We start from the raw sequence: 20,606 nt of genomic DNA, 5'->3' as shown, positions 1-20,606 counted from the left end.
AAGGACAAAGTGCCGGTGCGCTCAAATCAGAAATTTGACCAGAACCGTGACTTTGGGCTACGTATGAGAGGAGTCGAATCAGGGGTGAAGACCGGGTCGGTTAGCGGATCTAAGGCACGCATGGCATCTTCCAAACAGCAAGGGGTGAAGGGCAAAGCTATCTCCGTTGCGGTGCCGACTTTCACTGCCATTATCAAAAACGGACACAAGAGGTTGCGCCCTTCTTCTTTGCAGAATTCGCCGTCGACTCCGGACTGCCTTGGCGACACCAGCAAGCAGCAAATCGGTGAATTGGAAGGGTTGTTAGTGGAGGGACACAGACAAACTGGGCAACAACTGGACAAGGACAAGCAAGTCTCAGGGGGATATAATGGTGGATCTTCATCATCTCGTTAGGGACTTCAGCTGAGGTTGGTCATTTTACAATACAAATTGTTTTATGGATTATTTAGATTTAAGCTTTCTATTTTGGAATATTAGAGGTGCCTCTAATAAATTGGCCCGGGTTCATAGTAAGGAGTTAGTGAATAAATTTCACCCTACTTTTTTCATTCTGTTTGAAACCCATATTGCTTTCGAGAGGATGAAATCTTTTTGGAATAATCTAGGTTACCAGGGTGTTGGTATTGTTGAGGCTAATGGTCATAGTGGGGGTATCTGGGTTTTATGTTCAAATTCAAATATTTCTGTGAGAGTATTGGATGTAGTTGATCAATGTATCAGTTTTGAAATCACTATGGGCAATACATCTAGTTACTGCAGTGCGGTGTATGCTAATCCGCATATACATCGGCGTAAAGAACTGTGGGGTGACTTGACAAGGATTGCTAATATGATCCACGGACCTTGGATTGTGTTAGGGGACTTTAATGATGTTCTGTGGCAGAGTGAAGTTAGAGGGGGGCAGTTTAGACTTGCCAGAGCAGAACAATTTGCGGAAATATTAGAGGATTGTGGGCTGTTTGATATGGGGGCTATTGGGAGAAGATTCACTTGGTACAGGAAGGTGAAAGGTGGGGTGCAGGTGGCTAAGAAGCTTGATAGAGCAGTCATCAACCAGGACTGGCGACTAATGTTTCCGGAGGCTTATACTGAGGTGCTGGCGCGCCTTCACTCTGATCATTGCCCATTATTCACTAGGTGCAAGATGGCAAAGAGGGCTACCAAGGGCCATCGTCCGTTCAGATTCCAGGCTGCGTGGATGACTCATCCTCTTTTTAGGAATGTTGTTGATACAGCTTGGAATAGAGGAGCTCCGGATGTAGTCAAATGTTTGTTGGAGGTTCAAAAAGAGGCAACTAGCTTCAATAAAAAGGTTTTTGGTAATATTTTTGTTAAGAAAAGGGAGTTGGAGAGGCTTTTGAATGACGTCCAGATTACTCTAGAGAGTCGGGAGGATCAACAGCTTAGGATAAAAGAGCAAGTTTTGCATCAGGAACTGAATGCTGTCCTTCTTCAAGAAGAGCTGTTGTGGTATCAAAAATCTAGAGAACAATGGGTGAGATGTGGAGACAGAAATACAAAATTTTTTCATCTGCAGACAGTTATCAGGAGAAAGAGGAACAAAATCCATGGGTTATTTTTGGAGGATGGGTCTTGGGCCACGGAGACTACGACTCTAGAAATGGCGGCAAATTCTTTCTTTCAAAAGCTCTTTTCTACAAGGGAGGATATTGACCTGGACGCCATGGGGCCTTTTCCTTGTCCGTCTCTTAGTACTGAGGCTTGTCAAAAGTTAGTGGAACCGGTGACGTCTGAAGAGGTTAAAAGAGCTGTGATGACCATGAGTTCGTTTAAAGCCCCAGGGCCAGATGGATTTCAAGCAATTTTCTACAAAGAGTTCTGGGACTCTCTTAGCAACGATGTGTGTGGACTGGTCAAGCGAGCTTTTGAGGGTGAGCCAATGAATGCGGCTATTTTCGATACTCTAATTGTTCTAATTCCTAAAGTGGAAGTTCCCTCTTCCTTACGGGAGTTTCGGCCTATTAGCTTATGTAATGTAATTTATAAAATTGTCACAAAGGTTCTAGTTAACAGGTTCAGACCTTTCCTGTCGGAGATCATTGGTCCTTTGCAAGGAGGGTTCATTCCAGGAAGAGGAACCACAGAGAATATTATCATTGCTCAGGAGATTATGCACTTCATGAGGAACACCAAGTCTCGAAAAGGGACCATGGCATTCAAGATTGATTTGGAAAAAGCTTATGACAGGGTAGACTGGCGTTTTTTGGAAGCTACTTTGGTCCGGTTTGGGTTTCCAAAGGCTACCATTAATCTTATATTGAATTGTGTGACTTCCTCTTCATTGGCAGTTTTGTGGAATGGGAACAGGCTCCAAAATTTCAATCCAAAGAGAGGGTTGAGGCAAGGAGATCCTATGTCTCCTTATCTATTTGTACTCTGTATGGAAATGCTTGCTTGCTTTATCTCTCATAGAGTTTCCCAAGGTTTGTGGAACCCAGTTGCGGTTTCTAGGAACGGACCACGACTCTCTCATTTGATGTTTGCAGATGATCTTTTGCTTTTCTGTCAGGCATCAAAAGCTCAAGTAATAGAGGTCATGCATTGTTTGGACTTGTTTTCTAGAGCGTCAGGTTTAAAGGTAAATCTTCATAAGTCAAAGGCCCAGTGTTCCAAGAGGGTGTCGGAGAGGAGAAAAGAGGTTCTCTCAGGGGTCTCTAACATCCGTTTCTGCAATGATTTGGGTAAATATCTGGGAATTAACATCGGTCATGCCAGAGCTTCCAGGAAGACGGCTCAGGAGGTTATTGAAAAAATTTCGAGAAAGCTCTCCAGTTGGAAAGGACGCCTACTAAATAAGGCAGGGAGGCTTTGTCTTGTTAAATCGGTTATGACCTCTATCCCAGTTTATGAAATGCAAATTTCTCTTCTCCCGAAGTATGCATGTAATAAAATTGATTCCTTAATGAGACAGTTCTTGTGGAAAGGCCAAGCGACTGGAAAAGGGCTGCCTCTGGTCAGGTGGGAGGTCGCCATAACTCCTAAAAAGGCAGGAGGATTGGGTATTAGGGATACTTCCTGTGCTAACATGGCGCTTTTGGGAAAGTTGGTATGGGATTGTCTAAACAATAGTGAGAAGTTATGGGTGCAGGTTTTGAAGCATAAATATCTCAGGAATCAATCTGGTATGAACGGAAACAGTAGAAATTCTTCATCGGCTACCTGGAAGAACATTGTTAGTGCCTATGAGCATCTCAAGGAAGGGCTTCATTGGAATATTGGAGATGTCCACAAATCAGTTTGGTATGATGAGTGGACTCCTTTTGGTAAACTTTGCAACCTTGTTCCTTATGTACATATTTCTGAATCAGATTTCATGGTGGCTGACTTGTGGAAAGGGGTGTCTTGGGAGGTTGATAGTCTTACCACGCCTATTCCGCATGAGATTAAGCAGTTTATTTGTGGTCTGAGATATCCTAGTTCGACTGAGTTGGAGCCACAGTGGGAGTGGTGGCCTGCAGCATCAAAAAAGTATAGTGCAAGGGAGGGTTACAGATGGTTATTAAAGAAAGCATTAAATTGGAATGCCAATAGTAATTGGAACTGGTTGTGGAACACAAACATTCCAGAGAAGTTCAAATTTACTATGTGGCTTGGCTTACATGATGCTCTACCAACTGAGACCTTTCGATTCAAGCGGCATTTAGCTTCTTCAGATATGTGTAAGAGATGTAACAAGGCGCAGGAGACTATGGAGCATTGCCTTAGAGACTGTGAACGATCAAAGGCAATTTGGTATATGTTGGATCCTAGTATCCTGGACTCGACGACTGGTACTGCTCTTGAAGAGTGGTTTCGGAAGGCCTTGGCTAACAATGAGGCGTCCTTTGGTGCAGGACTTTGGTGGGTATGGAGACATAGGTGCAATGACATATTCAATACTGACAACCCTTGGACAGACCACAAGGTTGTTGCCTTGGCCAGAATTACCGCCAAGGACTTACAGGTTTACAGGAATCGAAGCAATGCCTTTAGGTCTCTCCGAAATTGCCTGTGTTGGGAACCACCGGTAGGTAATAGTTTTAAAGTTAATTGTGATGCAAGCTTGTATATGGATTCAAATTTAGCGGGATTTGGGTGTATTATTAGAGATTCTAAGGGAGATTGGATCTCGGGCTGCTCTGGAAGCATTCCCCCTTGGTCTATAATCAGATGTGAATTATTTGCTGCTTGGAGGGGGCTGGTTTTAGCTTGGGATTGCGGTTTGAGGGATATTATATGTGAAACGGATTGCCTTGACATTCTGCCCATCATGCATGAGCTTACAAGTGGGTATTCATCTGAAGTAACAGATTTGGTTCACAAGATTCAGGAGCTTTTATCTCGTCCTTGGCTTGTTCACGTTGAATGGGTGTCCCGAGAAGCAAATAGAGCTGCGGATTGGATGGCTAAATATAGTGCCAAGAATAACTCTAATCATGTTATTTGGTCTGAGCCTTGTGTTGATCTTCAACGAATCATCCGCTCGAATTTAGGATAGTTTTTGCTTTGTTTCTTTCCTTGTTTAGACACCAAAAAAAAAAAAATTATCATTCTTTTAATATAAAAGTTATATTTATAATAAAATATTTTGTTTGATTTTATTTATATATTAAAATTTATTGTGATTTTGATCACAATAAAAAGAATAAGATGCAAAATATCTTTTATTTTGTTTCTTATATATATAAGTGTATATATAAAGGTCAAATTTGATTTGATAATTTTTTAAGGCTAAACGTTAGTACATGAAAAATCAAATTTTGATTTGATTGATATGTTTTGAACACTATAATTTTAGAAATTAGTTTTTCTAATGTTCTTGATTATAAAGAGCAACCTAACAACCAAAAATTTTATTTTCAAGATAACAATCAGTATATACATTTGATGTATTAGGGATTTAATTTTATATTTTTCCTAAACAACCTGGGAGTAAAAAATTTAATCTATGAGTACTGATGAAAAATTCTCTAACAATAGAGATAAATCCTAAAAGTTAGGAGATTGTCAAACAAATAAATTTATCTCTTGTTTACAAGGAGCAACCTGACAACCAAAAAACTTGTACTCAAAGATAGAATTTATTTATGCATATAATGATGTATAAGGAGAGTTAATTTTATACTCGAACCTAGACAACCTAGGGATATAAAATATAATTCAGTTAAATAATTGTCTGACAACCAGATAATTATTTGAGGTTATAATTGTATATGATACAATTTAATCATATTTATTTAGAATAGGTATGAGTACAAATTTGACAATCAAGGTACTCATCCACGATTCTAAATAATTTTGCTAGAAATATAGATTTCTTGATTTACTTTTATATTTTAAATTTTTAAATATGTCCATCTTTCGTGTGGCATACTTGAAAGTAATAAATTGGCTATACATTGAGAATTGTTCTTATGTATAAAAGGATTTCATGGACATGATAATCCTATTAAAATAATATTGTCCAATAAAATTGATGATGGAATAGTCAATACTTGTGAAGTATCTAAAATATTATTTTACTATAATATAGGTTGTTTTGACAATCAAGAGTTCTAATTTTAAAGGCAATATACCCATTATTTATTATTGAACATCTTGAAAAGATGTATGGTGTCCCAAATAAGATAGTATGACTATCAAATATTTTATTTAAACTAGTGGGAGTATTGGGCAATATAATTTGAATTAAACAACTTTAGAAGTTGGAATGCCATTAGCCAAATGGTTTTAGCAAGAATTGTTCTTACAAGCAATTTTAGAGATTTATTTTGTCACAAACAATTTATAATTGGCCCTAATATGATTAAGGTTCGTGGTCTTTTTGAAAAAGTTCAATATAAGTATTGAGAATGCGTATCAAACTTGTTCTTAAGGGTTTGTTTGACCAATAATAAAGATATTGAGTATTTTTATTATAAGAGCTTAAAGTAAAATTTCTAACATCTAATTGATATTCTATTGAATAGAGAATAAGATTCTCTCAACGCACAAATATTAGTATTTTATGTACTCCATCATGTTTAAAGAAACATGGAATTTGATTTAGCTAAGGATCACTGTTTGTTAAATATTTGGACTACGTTTTAGAAATGTTACTAAATTAACAAATTTCTCACTAAATTAATTTTTTATCCATATGAGATATGGAAAAGGCATAAACTGAAACTCAAGAACATTAGAGTTTGAAAATGTCTTTTATGTATTAAGAGATTGCACAACAATAAAATTGATATTAGGTTCGATAAATGAGATTTATTGGTTATCCTAAAAAAATAATGAGATTATTTTTATCACTCCTCTTATGACAAAGTGTCTGTGATAAGGGGTTAAATTCTTTTTAGAAAAGAAATTCCTCCTAAAGGAAGATACGGTGAACAAACAGAGGATATACTTTCTCTTAAAAGTATAAAATGTTTGATCGTCAAAATAATTTTTTGAAAAAAGTAGCCTATTTGTATAATGATACAATTATATAAAGATAGATCTAATGGTTACTTAGACTTTTTATAATCATGTTCAATAAGGATTGTCTTTAAAATAAAATTATACACTATTGTAGTGAGAGATTTCATGTTTTAAGAAAATGTGATATTTATTATGCACTAAGTGTATTTTACAAAAGGTCAAGCAAACATGCTCAAAAGTTAAGGTGTTTAAGGTCAAAAGAGTTTTGATAAACACAAATGTGCATTAAAAAATTATACACATGATTGATTGGCTCTAGTGCAAGTGGAAGATTATTGTGATAGTAGTATGCCCAAGATCCAATCTATCATGATTGGCCCTCGTACAAGTGAAAAATTGTTGGAAATAAGTAGTATGACCACAATCCAATCAATCACGTGTCAAATAATTTGTTATTATTATTATTATATTAAAATGTTAATATAATAAGATCCTTGATTAAATTTAGAGATTTATTATTGCGATAGTGATCATAATATTGAGAGATAAATCTTTTATAATTTAATCTAAATTGTTCTTGGTCATAGGATTATTGAAAATGATATTAATAATCCGGAAAGATCAATATATATATAATGGTCTTCATTGGATGAAGATTAATAGATCTCATTTATTAAATTATATATATAGATGGTGCATACATGGATATGACCATTGAACTAGCTCATTCTGAGAATTCCTAATGGTTATAATTACCGCATATTTGTCAATAAGATATTCTCAAGATGAATATAGTAATAGAGTTTTCTTTGACCTGCAACTATCATAGTAATTAACAACGTATTTATTATACTTTGATTCCGGACACCTAATACCTTAGGGTGCTAGTTAAATGGATATTGGATATGATTTAAATACTTGTAGAATTAATGATTAGTCAATAAGGAATCCGTCAACTCTCGGTAAAGAGTTTGAGCTCTATGATTATAATAACTGAAATGAATAAAACATTGGCAAAGGGGATTGAATGAATAAAGAAATAAATTTCTTATATAATGTTATTCTATTTAGTATGATAATAGTATGAATAACTTAAGAAACTCATTTCTTCATTCATTCAATCTCCTTGGCCAATGTTTTATTCATCTCAGTCATTATAATCATAGAGCTCAAACTCTTTATTGAGAGTTGACGGATTCCTTATTGACTAATCATTAATTCAACAAGTATTTAAATCATACCCAATATCCATTCAACTAGCACCCTAAGATATTAGGTGTCCGGAATTAAAGTATAATAAATACGTTGTTAATTACTATGATAGTCGCAGGTCAAAGGAAACTCTATTACTATGTTCATCTTGAGAATATCTTATTGACAAATATGCATAATTATAACCATTAGGAATTCTCAGAGTGAACCAGTTCAATGGTCATATATATATTGATCTTTTCGGATTATTAATGTCCTTTTTAATAATCTTATGACCAAGAACAAATTAGATTAAATATAGTGCAGCGCGAGGGTAGTAGCTAATATGAGGACATCAAAGAAAATATTTCTGCCAGAGCCAATTGTGATGATGCTGAATGTAGGAGGATCCCTAGCAGAGACTCTCTTCTTCGAAAGAATGGTTAAAAAGGAAGGAGAAATTTTGAAAAACTAAAAAATGAAGGGGTAAATGTCTTATTTTTAGTTCTTTCAAAAACAAAAAAATGGGGTTCTATTTGTAAATATTTTTACTATGGTTAATGATACTCGTACACAAAAGTAGAAGTAAGGAATCCGTTGCCTCTTTTTCATATTAAATAGATATTTTTTAATGTATTTTTCGAATTTTTTGTATTACAGATGTGATATTTCTATTTTTTTTAAGAATTATATGTTTTTTTCTTAAATTCTATAGCTGGACATTTCTTTTGTTAAATATTAGGATTTTTTTATGTTAAATAGATGTTTTTTTTTATATATTTTTACAATTGTTTAAAAACAGCCCATGCTCCACCATTCCTTCTTCTTTGAACAACTCCTGTACTTTTCGCAAAACTGCACCACCTCCATCGGCATCGCAAGGTCACTCTTTCGAGTCCTGACACGAGTTTTGTTTCATCAACCACCACAATGAACTTGTTGAAGGTGGCCTCCAGCAAGGAAAAGTGCTACCGCGGTCTTTTACAAGGTTGAGGTCGGGTCCACCTCATCGGCGCCGTCGATGACGAGATCGAGGCGGAAATTGTTGTCGAGGACAGAGAGCGAAATTTCGAGAGAAAGTGCCTGTTCCTTAGTGCGCTTGAAGGTAGGGACGCCGATGATGTTGGAAAGTTGACCGGTGGAGAGGAGATGACCGGACTTGGCAACGACAAAGTGGCGGTGGAGCCGGTGCCAAGGGCGAGGACCATGTCGGACTTGATGTACTCGACAGCTTTGTCGGTGGCAAACTTCTTGAGGTCGTCTTGCGTCAGGGCAGGGGTGGAGAGGGCTTGACGGTGAGGGAGAGAATCTCTCTGTGTTGTTGTTGGAGTGCGCAGGTTAATATGGAAGAGATGGAGAAGATTTTTATAGTTTTTGGTTAGGTTTACTTAATCAGTTTCTAATTATTTAAATTTTGAATTTAAAAAATTTAAAATTAATTATTAATAATTATAATTAATTGAGTTGTTCAATTCTTGGTTGATTACACATTTGGTTTCCTATACTTTTCTAAATAATATAATAAAAAGTTCTTTAAATGGAGATATGAATAATGTGAATAATACTCTTAGACTCAACAAGACAATAACCATAAAAATGCTCATTCGCTTTTGAAGCCTGCAAGGTGCTCGCCTTTTTGTCTACCTTGCCGCACCAGAATCTTCGTTCCGCCATTGTTTGACGCCGCATCTCTGGCCAAGTCTCCACCGTTAGTCTTCGTTCACTCTATTAGTACATACTAAGTTAGTATATAGTTAGAGTTTTATATAAGATACTAGATGATTCTTTTTATGTACATTGGATGTTTTTTTTATATCGAATATAAAATTTTTTATCTATATAATTGGGGTGTTTCATTTTTTACTATACTAGATGTTTTTTTCAACGCGCATATCGCATAAGAGCTCTTTCCGACGGCAGCGACGACCTATGGAGGCGGGGATGAGATGCATCAGTACAATGAGAGAGAACAGAATGTAGTGTGAATGTGTGTTTAGAAAAAATTAGGTTCCCTAATCCTAATAATTATTCAGATTAAAAAATCTGATTACTCCTAATAAATTAAAAATATGATTTTCAAAATTAATTTAACATTTTTTTTAATTTGTTATTTACGTTGTAGTGTTGTCTTCTTATAATTTTTTTATAATTAATTATACGATGAAGAATTTAATTTTGATGCGTAAAGTGTTTTATCTAATTAAGTTCGTTATTTTAGATAATTATTCACGCGATCAATATAAAAAATAATTATTGTTATTAATGTAGTATTATGTAATTAGATGGATAGAGTTATATATTTGGAACGAATACATGCTTGAAAGTATACCCAGAAGTGATATAGGGCGGAGGGAATAGGTTCAGCCCATGAAGCAATTATGAGCCCAAAGTAAGGGGATTTACGAAGCCCAGTTTAAGAGAACGATACTGGAGCAAAAATTGTGGATAAGAGAGAGAGAGAGAGAGAGAGAGTAGAGTGAGTGAGAGACTGAGAGAGGACCCCAAACGAAATGATGCGCCAAACTTGAAGTTTTGTTTCAGCTGAATTCACACTTGACCTTTGTCTCAAAATCTTCATCAGTGTGGAGCAGTGAACGAAGAGGAGCACCACCATGGCTGGTATAACCACCAGCACCGCCTTCCCCTTCCACCACCTCCATACTCGACCCTCTCCTCTTCTCTCTTTTTCTGATTCCAAGCTCTTCGGTCTTCCTATCTCCAATCCCAACTCCCTCAAATTCGATTCTCCTATATCTGCCTCCTTCACATCCTCCCCCTACGTTGCCGCTCGCTACGGCGGTTCCCGCTCTTCCGACTACAACAATTTCAGGAAGCGCCGGAACGATTCCGACGACGACCAAGCTCTCGATTTGTCCTCTCTTAGGTTTCCATCCTCACTCTTTCCTACTATATTTTTGTTCTCTCACTCTCATACACAATTGCCTCTGGAATTTCGCGCTCAATAACTGCTTCGGCTTCTTTTTTCTTTTTTTTTGGAAATAGTTCGAATTCCGTGAGGCTTATTGACCAGAGCCAGAATATGGTTAGTTCTCTCGTTGCATTTAGGATTTGAATTCCGTTTACTCAAATTATCTCTATAGTAGTTAATTGGCTACTTTGGCTTGTAAAGTGCTTTGAGAAGAAAGCGACGCTTGAGTAGTGATTAATCTGGCATTTGAAGATGTTTTTGTTTTTGTAGGTAGGAGTAGTGTCTACCAGTCAGGCCCTTCAAATGGCTGAAGATGCTGAACTTGACTTGGTGTGAAGCCTTTCCCTTTATTCGTTATTTATTTGTTTAGGGATTGGTTGGGTGAAAAAGTTTGCTGTTGATTTTTCTTAACTGAAATACTTGAATGCACTTTGTCCTATCAATTGAATTTAATGTCAACTAAGGTAGCATTTGGTAGAGGGAAATAAACAATAATGAAACAGAGAGAAATAAACCTCAATAGATCTCAGTAAATCTCAGTATTCTGTTTGGTATAAAGTGGGAGATAGAAATTGAAACAATAATGAAATTTTAATTTAATTTGTACAAAGGGATTGAAATTAATTAATTGAAATGAGAATATTTTATGTATAAAATGTTATTAAAGTTTCGGTCTCCGTCTCTAAAAATTTCAGTCCCCTATGTCTCTACATTTTGGAGGTATTGAAATATTAAAATTTTGGGGACAGAGATAGAAATTTTAGTACCGGCCTCTGAGCCAATGAACATGATATTGAGTCTCAGTCCTCTAATCTTTGCAATGTCTTAATTTGAATGTGATAAATGATTTAAGATGTTTCACTTAGACAAGTTTGCAGCTGGAAGCCTGGAAGTGATAGTGAGGTGTTTGAACTATTTGAATTTGGTTTATAATATTTGATTTGATTCAGTGGACCATTTAATTTTTTAATGGGGGTTGGTTAAAATGTTATACTTCTGACGTGAGCGAAACTTATTTTATGCAGGTAATAGTGTCCCCAGATGCAGATCCTCCTGTTGTTCGCATAATGGATTATAGGTATGATCTCCGTATGTTCTTAGAAAGGCTGTGCTCTTTATTTTGATTTTTTTTTTTTTCATATCAAAATATTAGTGGCTATTATGTATGAAGTCATTCAAAGACGTGACCATATCTGTGTCAATTTTAAATGTTCGGACATCTGTTGATAAATTTAGCAGTCAATGACATGTTTCTATGCGTAAGATCAGATAATCATTAGTTGGGTCTGCATTTTATAGACAAATAAACAAATTTGGTTTCTCTTGAGGCAAGGGCGACTTGGGAGTAGTGGGGGAGCCAGGTATACAATTCGCATTGAACTTGTGTATAAATGTGATATGTGCTTCTGTCTGGTACTGTCAGAACATTCGATTATAAAAGGTCACTTTTTCATTAAGACTCGCTCTTCATCTATTCATTTATTTTTTGTTGTTATTTTTTTTTCCTTTTATTTTTTGTTTTGCGGGGGGATATCATCACAAGTCACAATGAGATTGAGCTATCAGTAATGGAGAATTGGCACATATATGTAGTTGTTTCATGGAAGTGTTTTTGACTGTTGAGAGAGAAGAGAAGGGGAGAGGAAGGGGGGTGGGGAAGGGGACTTAAGTTACTTTTCCACCTACCTACTTGAATTATATTATGCTTTGAGGATAGTATTTGAATAGTTTCTCCCTTGTTTTACAGTAAATATAGATATGAACAACAAAAGAAGAAAAGAGATCAGCAGAAGAAAAGTGCTGGTAAGCATTGTAGTAGCTGGACTATGATGTTTTCGTCGAATTTTGTAAGAACTCGGAGCAAATAATTTATTACTGACAAAATGATCTTTTAAATGTAGCCAGTCGGATGGATTTGAAGGAGCTCAAAATGGGGTAATTTCCTAGGCTAGGAGCCTAGATAATCCTTCTTTACTTTTATTATCTCAAAGGGAATATTTGGCAATAGAATGTTCTGGATTTTGTTTCTCAGATTTCCAAATTATATTATACTCTTTCATGATTAGATCTGGCATGTGATTTATTTGATTCATTGTCCAATATGATTTCATGCTTTTGGACTTGTATTGATTATGATGAGATACACGAAGAGGAGTTTGTATAATTGTGATGCCCAAAGATATGTACAATATGGTGCATCTTAATCCTTAAAAATAGATACTCCTAAATGATTGGCATATCATTTTAGATCATAAAGGTTAAGCTATGTTTTAATTTTTGAATCCTAATGATAACATAAACTCAATTAGACCAGTGGTAGAGATTGGTTTTCATTTGCTGGGTTAGTTTTTAGTTACATGAGGTATTGTGCCTTTTTCCTAATTTCTTTCTTAGCTTTGTCTTTTATTTTAATAGATACAACATTGATGAACACGATTATTCTGTGCGTTTGAAAGCTGCCCGAAAATTCTTGAAAGATGGTGACAAGGTATATTATATATGAATTATTTATCCATGCCTTATTATTATACATAGAAGAGAAAGTATATTATATTCAAATTATTCATATCTTTTGGATCACTTCATTCAGGTAAAGGTCATCGTGAATCTTAAAGGTCGTGAAAACGAATTCAGAAATATTGCTATTGAGCTTATTAGACGTTTCCAAAATGATGTTGGGGAGGTAATGACGCTGATTCACTATATCGTACAATTGATGTGTGAATGTATGCTAGAAGCCTAGTATATCTTTGTTGGAGATTGGATTTTCGTGAATTCATTTCAGATTCTTTGAAAGATGATTTCTTTGAATGGAGACATGATATTTGTTCCAACTTGAATCTTATATCAAAACCACATCTCTGGTTGATGTGCAGCTTGGGGCAGAGGAGGCCAAAAACTTCCGTGATAGGAACATTTTCATAATTTTGGTTCCAAATAAAGCCGCTCTACAGAAAACCCAAGATCCACCAAAGAAAAAAGACAAATCCGCAGCAGATGAAGTCTCTGCTAGTGTTTGAAACTCTGCTGCGAGTCTACTGTGAAATGAGTTGTGTGCAACATATATTTTTTTGGCCTGGTTAGAATATGTATGTGTTGTATAGCGTATAATCATGAGCAACAATGACACATTCACCAGAACATAATGGTAGAAGCAGCCTTATGTTATTCAATCCATTGCATGTCAACTTGGTGATTACTCATAGGAAGCTTCATCATACCATAAGGAATTATGGGAAATTGGCAGAGAGAACAGAACGCCAATTTCAGGCATTTATGCCTATGCCAGCATGGTATCTTGCAGTAGCTGTTTCAGGGTGCTGCTTATATTTTCTGTAGTCGTAGTTGTAATGTTTCTATTTCGAGATGTAGATAATGCAACCTACGTACCTAACGATTTGAAGGTAACGTAGTTCTGAAGTGCTTACGTTCCAAGGTTGCTAACGTGTTACATATTTGACTCGTATAAGTAATCAGAACCTTGTCCTGATAGCAACATGTTATTTTCATTTAATAATTGACGCCAAACCTTTCTTTGGTTTGGTGCACGAGATTAAAGTTTACATTTATTTGCATATTAGATTAGATGCGGAAATTTAAACAGAACATTATGGTTTGGTAAAATGGAGATTACAATTTCAAGCAGTTACGTCTCATTTATTTTTATACTTTTTGGTATGTTATTTTAAAACTTATATATACTATTCAATTACTTAGTGTTTTTTCCATTAATTTGTTAAAAACATTGCTCGATTTATATAATGGGTAGCTTTTCTAAACTTCCACAAATGTATGGCTTACACTATACGTGATATCCATATAATTTTTGTTAAAAATGTTAAAATTGACAGGCAGTGTGACTTGCAATAAATATCTGCTAAAATTGAAGAAGATAAGTGATCATAGTAAGGGCTGTTTGGAGGTTGATAACTTACCTTTTTTTTTTTACCTTATGAAAATGTATAGTATTAATGTCTTTGGTATAATTTTTAAAATTAAATCGTAACTTTCTAAAAAATTATTTTAGTGTTTATAGAGAAGTTAAAAAATTTTTTTTTTATAATAAATTTTTTTTTATTACTCTTCTCTTAAAATAAATACTGAGTTAAAAAACCGAATACAAAATAACTTATTTATAAGTTATTTTTAATGAGCATTTATTGTTTAAACTATTTTTTCAAAAGGAGTTTAATTAAACTATTTACTCAAACTCGGCCTAAGTTTTTTAAAAGAACCGAACATCAATCATTAATACTTTTATAAAAAAAAATATATTTGTATAAAATTTATATTTAGAGTGTGAAATGACTAAAAATATATAAGACAAATTTAACTTTTTTACTCTAATAAAAAAGTAGAGTACTTTTACAGTCATATATCCGTTTAGATGATCTTTCAGATAATGAATTTAAAAATTAGTTATTTTTATTCATATAATTGTCTATATAAGTTTTTTTATTATTAATATTTAAAAATTAAATTCAATAAAATAATGTGGCATTTTTTTTTGGTGTATTAATATGTGTTGATTTAATAAAGTTTTACTAGTGTTATAACTGATCTCTTGTTTTCTTTTTCACATTAGTAATAGTATTACTCTGTTGACTTGAACGTCATATAGTTTCTATAGGTTAGTTGGTTGAATCCTCCAAATAGTTTCCTATTATATTCAACTAAACCAAACGTTAATGGCTTAATGCAGAAACTTCATTGTAGTTATTGTATTCCTTTTCGAATGCTGACATACCATCCGTTCGCAGCAATGGCTCCCTCCTACTTCTTGCCCACTTGTTACGTTTGCAATGTATGATTTCTGAACAACCAAACAATAGAGTCAGTCGTTGGAAAATGACTCAGAAAAATGGTAGTTGAAAGAAAAAGGAAGAAGCTTAACTTCAAGGCAATGGGGACCCTGCAACCAATTAGCACCATCTCTTATGTGGACACATTAGGTGTCTCATGTGTGTGTGTGTGTAAAGAGTTTAGTTTCCCTTCATAAAATCTCACCACTACATTCTTGTTTTTCTTCCATTGTGTCACCCTGCATTGTCTCCTTCACTATAGTCACTACCAAATCGATATGGAAGCCAGCGCCGGACTTGTCGCTGGCTCTCATAACCGCAATGAGCTTGTTGTCATTCATGGCCATGAAGAGGTAACAGATATCTATGACATTGAAGCTACAAAAGGAGTTTAATTGCTGGTTGTTTTTCATCAAACAGTTTTGATTGATATATGTGTTGTGTTACTGCTATGTCCTTTTCTTGCAGCACAAGCCTTTGAAGAACTTGGATGGTCAAGTGTGTGAGATATGTGGTGATGAGGTGGGACTCACGGCGGATGGAGACTTGTTTGTGGCCTGCAATGAGTGTGGTTTTCCGGTGTGCCGGCCGTGCTATGAGTATGAAAGGAGGGAAGGCAGCCAACTTTGTCCACAATGCAAAACCAGATACAAGCGTCTCAAGGGTAACTAGTTAATGAATTAAGATGTTACATTTTACATTTTTCCATTCTCTTTTACTTGTAATTGTTACTTCTTGATAATTGATGTATTTGAATACATTGATTTTATGAATATACTAAGAAGTAACAATAACAGATAACAGAAATTAAAGGAAAACTTATACATGTTTTTTGTTTGATTTGTAAATTATTGTTGTTATGTTCTAATCTAAAGTTGGCCATTATATTAGGGAGTCCAAGGGTGGAGGGAGATGAAGATGAGGAGGATGTGGATGATATTGAACATGAATTTAACATCGAGGATGAAAGGAACAAGCATGACCATTCTGCAGAAGCCATGCTGTATGGGAAGATGAGCTATGGAAGAGGTCCTGAAGATGAAGATAATGCTCAATTCCCAGCTGTCATTTCTGGTGGTCGATCTCTTCCTGTAAGATGTTTGAACTTTGAACTATTTCAATAGAAAATAAAGCCTTCTTATACAATTATTCAACTCATACAAATTCTAACTTTGCTTGCATGAATATGCAGGTGAGTGGAGAGTTATCAGCAGTGGGATCTCATGCTTATGGAGAGATGTTATCTTCTACATTGCATAAAAGAGTGCATCCATATCCAGTTTCTGAACCTGGTAATATATCGGTTACAATTTGGTAATAGTAATTGTATAAAAAAAAAGAACAAAAGTGTATTAAATGTTATGATCCTAAACAGGAAGTGAAAGATGGGATGATAAGAAAGATGGATGGAAAGAAAGGATGGATGATTGGAAACTTCAACAAGGCAATTTAGGCCCTGAACCTGATGAAGATTTTGATGCAGCCATGTATGCTTCTATAAAAACATTCCTCCAAGCAGTTCTTTGATTTAACTTCAATGAAATGATGGCAATTATGCCAACTGTTGCAGGTTGGATGTAACAAGGCAACCACTATCAAGGAAGGTACCAATTGCATCTAGCAAAGTGAATCCATATAGGATGGTGATTGTGGCGCGGCTTGTTATTCTTGCGTTCTTTCTAAGATATCGAATTCTGAACCCGGTTCATGATGCACTGGGGCTATGGCTAACTTCCATTATATGTGAAATCTGGTTTGCTTTTTCATGGATCCTTGATCAGTTCCCTAAATGGTTCCCAATTGATAGAGAGACCTACCTTGACCGTCTTTCAATCAGGTAACGATATTATTAGATAAAAGATCATTTATATGTCTTTGTTTAATAGCTTAACCTTTTCAGAGAAATGATTGCGTGACCAAAATGTTGTTCATATGTTAGGTATGAGCGTGAAGGTGAACCAAACATGCTTGCTCCTGTGGATGTGTTTGTGAGTACTGTGGACCCTATGAAGGAACCTCCTCTTGTTACAGCAAACACTGTTCTTTCAATCTTGGCCATGGATTACCCTGTTGACAAGATATCTTGCTACATTTCTGATGATGGTGCTTCAATGTGTACATTTGAAGCCTTATCAGAAACTGCAGAGTTTGCTAGGAAGTGGGTACCATTTTGCAAGAAATTTTCCATAGAACCAAGGGCACCGGAGATGTACTTCTCTGAGAAAATTGACTACCTCAAGGACAAAGTGCAACCAACCTTTGTTAAGGAGCGGCGCGCAATGAAGGTTAGTACTAAAATTACTAGGACAACACAGACAAAGATGGTTAAGCATCAGATGAGACACTTAAAAAATATTAGTAGTTGTGAGGAACAAAAATGGTAGAACCTTTTTACATTATTACAAAAAGACTTCAAGGATTGACTCTATTAATTGTTTGTTTGATAGAGAGAATATGAAGAGTTTAAGGTGAGGATCAATGCACTTGTGGCTAAAGCACAGAAGGTTCCTCCAGGAGGGTGGATCATGCAGGATGGGACACCATGGCCAGGAAACAATACTAAGGATCATCCTGGTATGATTCAAGTATTTCTTGGCCACAGTGGAGGCCATGACACTGAAGGAAATGAGCTCCCTCGTCTCGTCTATGTCTCCAGGGAGAAAAGGCCTGGTTTTCAGCACCACAAGAAAGCTGGTGCCATGAATGCTCTGGTAGAGTTTTGAATTTTGAGCAGCAGTGTTATTTACGTGATGTCCAATTTCACCTTTATGAGCCACTATTTCACTTCACTCTTCTCTGATGATTGCCGCGACTTCCAGATTCGGGTCTCTGCTGTGCTTACAAATGCTCCTTTCATGCTGAACTTGGATTGTGATCACTATGTCAATAACAGCAAAGCTGTCCGAGAGGCCATGTGCTTTTTAATGGACCCTCAAACTGGGAAGAAAGTCTGCTATGTCCAATTTCCTCAGAGATTTGATGGTATCGATACACATGATCGGTATGCTAACAGGAACACAGTTTTCTTTGATGTAAGTCACCACAAGATTCTCAGCTTCAGTAAGACATGGCCTTTTTAAAAAGCACTGTCTTTGCAGAATTCAGATACTTAACTACTTTCACTTCTTTGTGTTTGCAGATTAACATGAAGGGATTGGATGGAATTCAGGGTCCTGTATATGTGGGCACAGGTTGTGTATTCAGGAGGCAAGCTTTATATGGATACAATCCTCCAAAAGGTCCTAAACGTCCAAAAATGGTAAGTTGTGACTGTTGTCCATGCTTCGGAAAGCGTAAGAAGGCAAAGCATGCAAAGAATGATGCAATTGCAGAGGCTGCAAACCTTAAAGGTTCTCATTTTTCTCTATTCATTAGTCACTACTATTTGAAACTAATTTATATCCAAATTGGTTTCCCTTTACCTATTCTAACCCCTGTCACATGTCTCTATATAGCAATGGAGGATGACAAAGAGTTGCTCATGTCCCAAATGAATTTTGAGAAGAAATTTGGGCAGTCATCTATTTTTGTGACTTCAACTTTGATGGAAGAGGGTGGTGTACCTCCTTCATCAAGTCCAGCAAGCCAGCTTAAAGAAGCCATTCATGTAATCAGTTGTGGTTATGAAGATAAAACTGAATGGGGAATTGAGGTAAATTCTATTTTTAACAAGGTTATCAAACTCGAGTTCACCAAATAGATAAACTTGAAATGTAAAACTCAACTCCTCGAAAACTCGATTGTCCTGAATATCTTACTATATTCACATTTAAGAATAAAAGGAACTCATCCAAGAATTTTGCTTTCCAAATTTGCAGCTAGGTTGGATCTATGGTTCTATTACAGAGGATATTCTAACAGGTTTCAAGATGCATTGCCGTGGTTGGAGATCCATTTACTGCATGCCAAAGAGAACAGCATTCAAGGGTACTGCTCCCATCAACTTGTCAGATAGGCTTAACCAGGTGCTTCGTTGGGCACTTGGATCCATCGAGATCTTCTTCAGTCGCCATTGCCCGTTATGGTATGGCTACAAGGAAGGGAAGCTAAAGTGGCTTGAGAGATTTGCATATGCAAACACAACTGTCTACCCATTCACATCCATACCTCTGGTTGCATACTGTATTCTTCCTGCTGTCTGCTTACTCACTGACAAATTCATCATGCCGCCGGTAACAATTTTTGAACTATTCACTTCAATTTAGAATGGAGTTAGACATGACATGATTCTTGAATTTTAACATGCATAGTTTCATGTAATTTTATGTTATCTTCACAAAAGCACGAGACATGACATTATATGAATGCTAATAAATATATAGTAGGACTTAATCCATGATAGCTAAAAAGCTGAAATGCTTCAATCGTCAAAAACTCACATTTTATTTATTGCTTATGATTCAGATAAGCACTTTTGCTGGTTTGTACTTTGTTGCTCTCTTCTCTTCAATCATTGCAACTGGCATTCTTGAGTTGAAATGGAGTGGAGTGAGCATTGAAGAATGGTGGAGAAATGAACAATTCTGGGTCATTGGTGGTGTATCAGCACATCTCTTTGCTGTCATACAAGGTCTTCTGAAGGTGTTGGCTGGAATTGACACCAACTTCACTGTCACATCCAAGGCTGCAGACGATGAAGAGTTTGGAGAGTTATACACCTTCAAGTGGACTACTCTCTTGATTCCTCCAACTACAATCTTAATAATCAACATTGTTGGGGTTGTTGCTGGAATCTCAGATGCAATAAACAATGGTTACCAATCATGGGGACCTCTCTTTGGAAAACTCTTCTTCTCCTTCTGGGTGATTGTCCATCTATATCCATTCCTTAAAGGTTTGATGGGTCGGCAAAACCGCACACCTACCATAGTTGTGATATGGTCAGTGCTATTGGCTTCCATCTTCTCGTTGCTCTGGGTAAGAATTGATCCATTTGTGACGAAAACTAAAGGACCTGATACCAAGATGTGTGGAATAAACTGCTGAAGATTAGTGTTCCCTTCATAGTATTCTTTGGTGACCATGTTGATGGTGTGTGCAAATGCTTGATTTTAAGGTATAATTTGTTAACCAACGAATGTAGATGCACATGGAGGAATAAGGAAAGACTGAAAGCTATCAAGTGCAAGTGCAGTTTTGTCGTTCTTGTAAATGTACTACATATAGCCTTATGTTTTGGCTTAAATTGCTCAAGTATTGGAAAGTAAATGAACTTTACAAGTTTACCGATATATCGTGCAAATTAGTAGTACACTGATCTTCAATCACATTCA

General features: G+C 36.0%; 2 protein-coding genes and 1 pseudogene across 4 annotated transcripts; 2 read left to right on the top strand and 1 right to left on the bottom strand.

The window, feature by feature from the left end:
- Positions 1–8,374: 8,374 nt before the first annotated feature.
- LOC112752009 (probable ribose-5-phosphate isomerase 3, chloroplastic) lies at positions 8,375–9,276 on the bottom strand (annotated as a pseudogene).
- A 745-nt stretch (positions 9,277–10,021) lies between these two features.
- Positions 10,022–14,094, top strand: LOC112699865 (translation initiation factor IF3-2, chloroplastic). 2 transcript variants are annotated; one of them, XM_025751739.2, is made up of 9 exons: positions 10,022–10,486; positions 10,606–10,645; positions 10,802–10,861; positions 11,557–11,609; positions 12,279–12,334; positions 12,433–12,466; positions 12,947–13,019; positions 13,122–13,214; positions 13,408–14,094. In XM_025751739.2, exons 1-9 carry the CDS (start codon positions 10,215–10,217, stop codon positions 13,549–13,551), a joined length of 825 nt encoding a protein of 274 aa, XP_025607524.1. In that variant the 5' UTR covers positions 10,022–10,214; the 3' UTR covers positions 13,552–14,094. The 2 variants fall into 2 exon arrangements, with proteins under 2 accessions (XP_025607524.1, XP_072056293.1); XM_072200192.1 differs by having other exon boundaries at positions 10,032–10,486; positions 10,606–10,649; positions 10,806–10,861.
- Positions 14,095–15,371: 1,277 nt separating this feature from the next.
- Positions 15,372–20,562, top strand: LOC112699822 (cellulose synthase A catalytic subunit 7 [UDP-forming]). 2 transcript variants are annotated; one of them, XM_025751737.3, is made up of 13 exons: positions 15,372–15,686; positions 15,802–15,997; positions 16,225–16,424; positions 16,526–16,625; positions 16,709–16,820; positions 16,904–17,170; positions 17,273–17,618; positions 17,781–18,044; positions 18,153–18,365; positions 18,473–18,683; positions 18,789–18,985; positions 19,152–19,505; positions 19,738–20,562. In XM_025751737.3, the coding sequence occupies exons 1-13, from the start codon at positions 15,612–15,614 to the stop codon at positions 20,317–20,319; spliced, it is 3,117 nt and encodes a 1,038-aa protein (XP_025607522.1). In that variant the 5' UTR covers positions 15,372–15,611; the 3' UTR covers positions 20,320–20,562. The 2 variants fall into 2 exon arrangements, with proteins under 2 accessions (XP_025607522.1, XP_025607521.1); XM_025751736.3 differs by having other exon boundaries at positions 15,486–15,686; positions 18,473–18,985.
- Positions 20,563–20,606: the final 44 nt, after the last annotated feature.

The sequence above is a fragment of the Arachis hypogaea genome, chromosome 1, assembly GCF_003086295.3.
Source record: "Arachis hypogaea cultivar Tifrunner chromosome 1, arahy.Tifrunner.gnm2.J5K5, whole genome shotgun sequence".
Taxonomy (NCBI): domain Eukaryota; kingdom Viridiplantae; phylum Streptophyta; class Magnoliopsida; order Fabales; family Fabaceae; genus Arachis; species Arachis hypogaea.
Note: the sequence above shows the minus strand (reverse complement) of the source record. Positions and strands in the feature narration are given on the sequence as shown.

Bases quoted from the DNA above. Each gene is read 5' to 3' on its own strand.
- LOC112699865 (XM_025751739.2), top strand. From the start codon at position 10,215: ATGGCTGGTATAACCACCAGCACCGCCTTCCCCTTCCACCACCTCCAT. The intron at 10,646-10,801 runs GTTAGTTCTCTC...TTGTTTTTGTAG, and splicing joins TTGACCAGAGCCAGAATATG to GTAGGAGTAGTGTCTACCAG. The intron at 11,610-12,278 runs GTATGATCTCCG...CTTGTTTTACAG, and splicing joins GTTCGCATAATGGATTATAG to TAAATATAGATATGAACAAC.
- LOC112699822 (XM_025751736.3), top strand. From the start codon at position 15,612: ATGGAAGCCAGCGCCGGACTTGTCGCTGGCTCTCATAACCGCAATGAG. The intron at 15,998-16,224 runs GTAACTAGTTAA...CCATTATATTAG, and splicing joins CAGATACAAGCGTCTCAAGG to GGAGTCCAAGGGTGGAGGGA. The intron at 16,425-16,525 runs GTAAGATGTTTG...ATGAATATGCAG, and splicing joins CTGGTGGTCGATCTCTTCCT to GTGAGTGGAGAGTTATCAGC.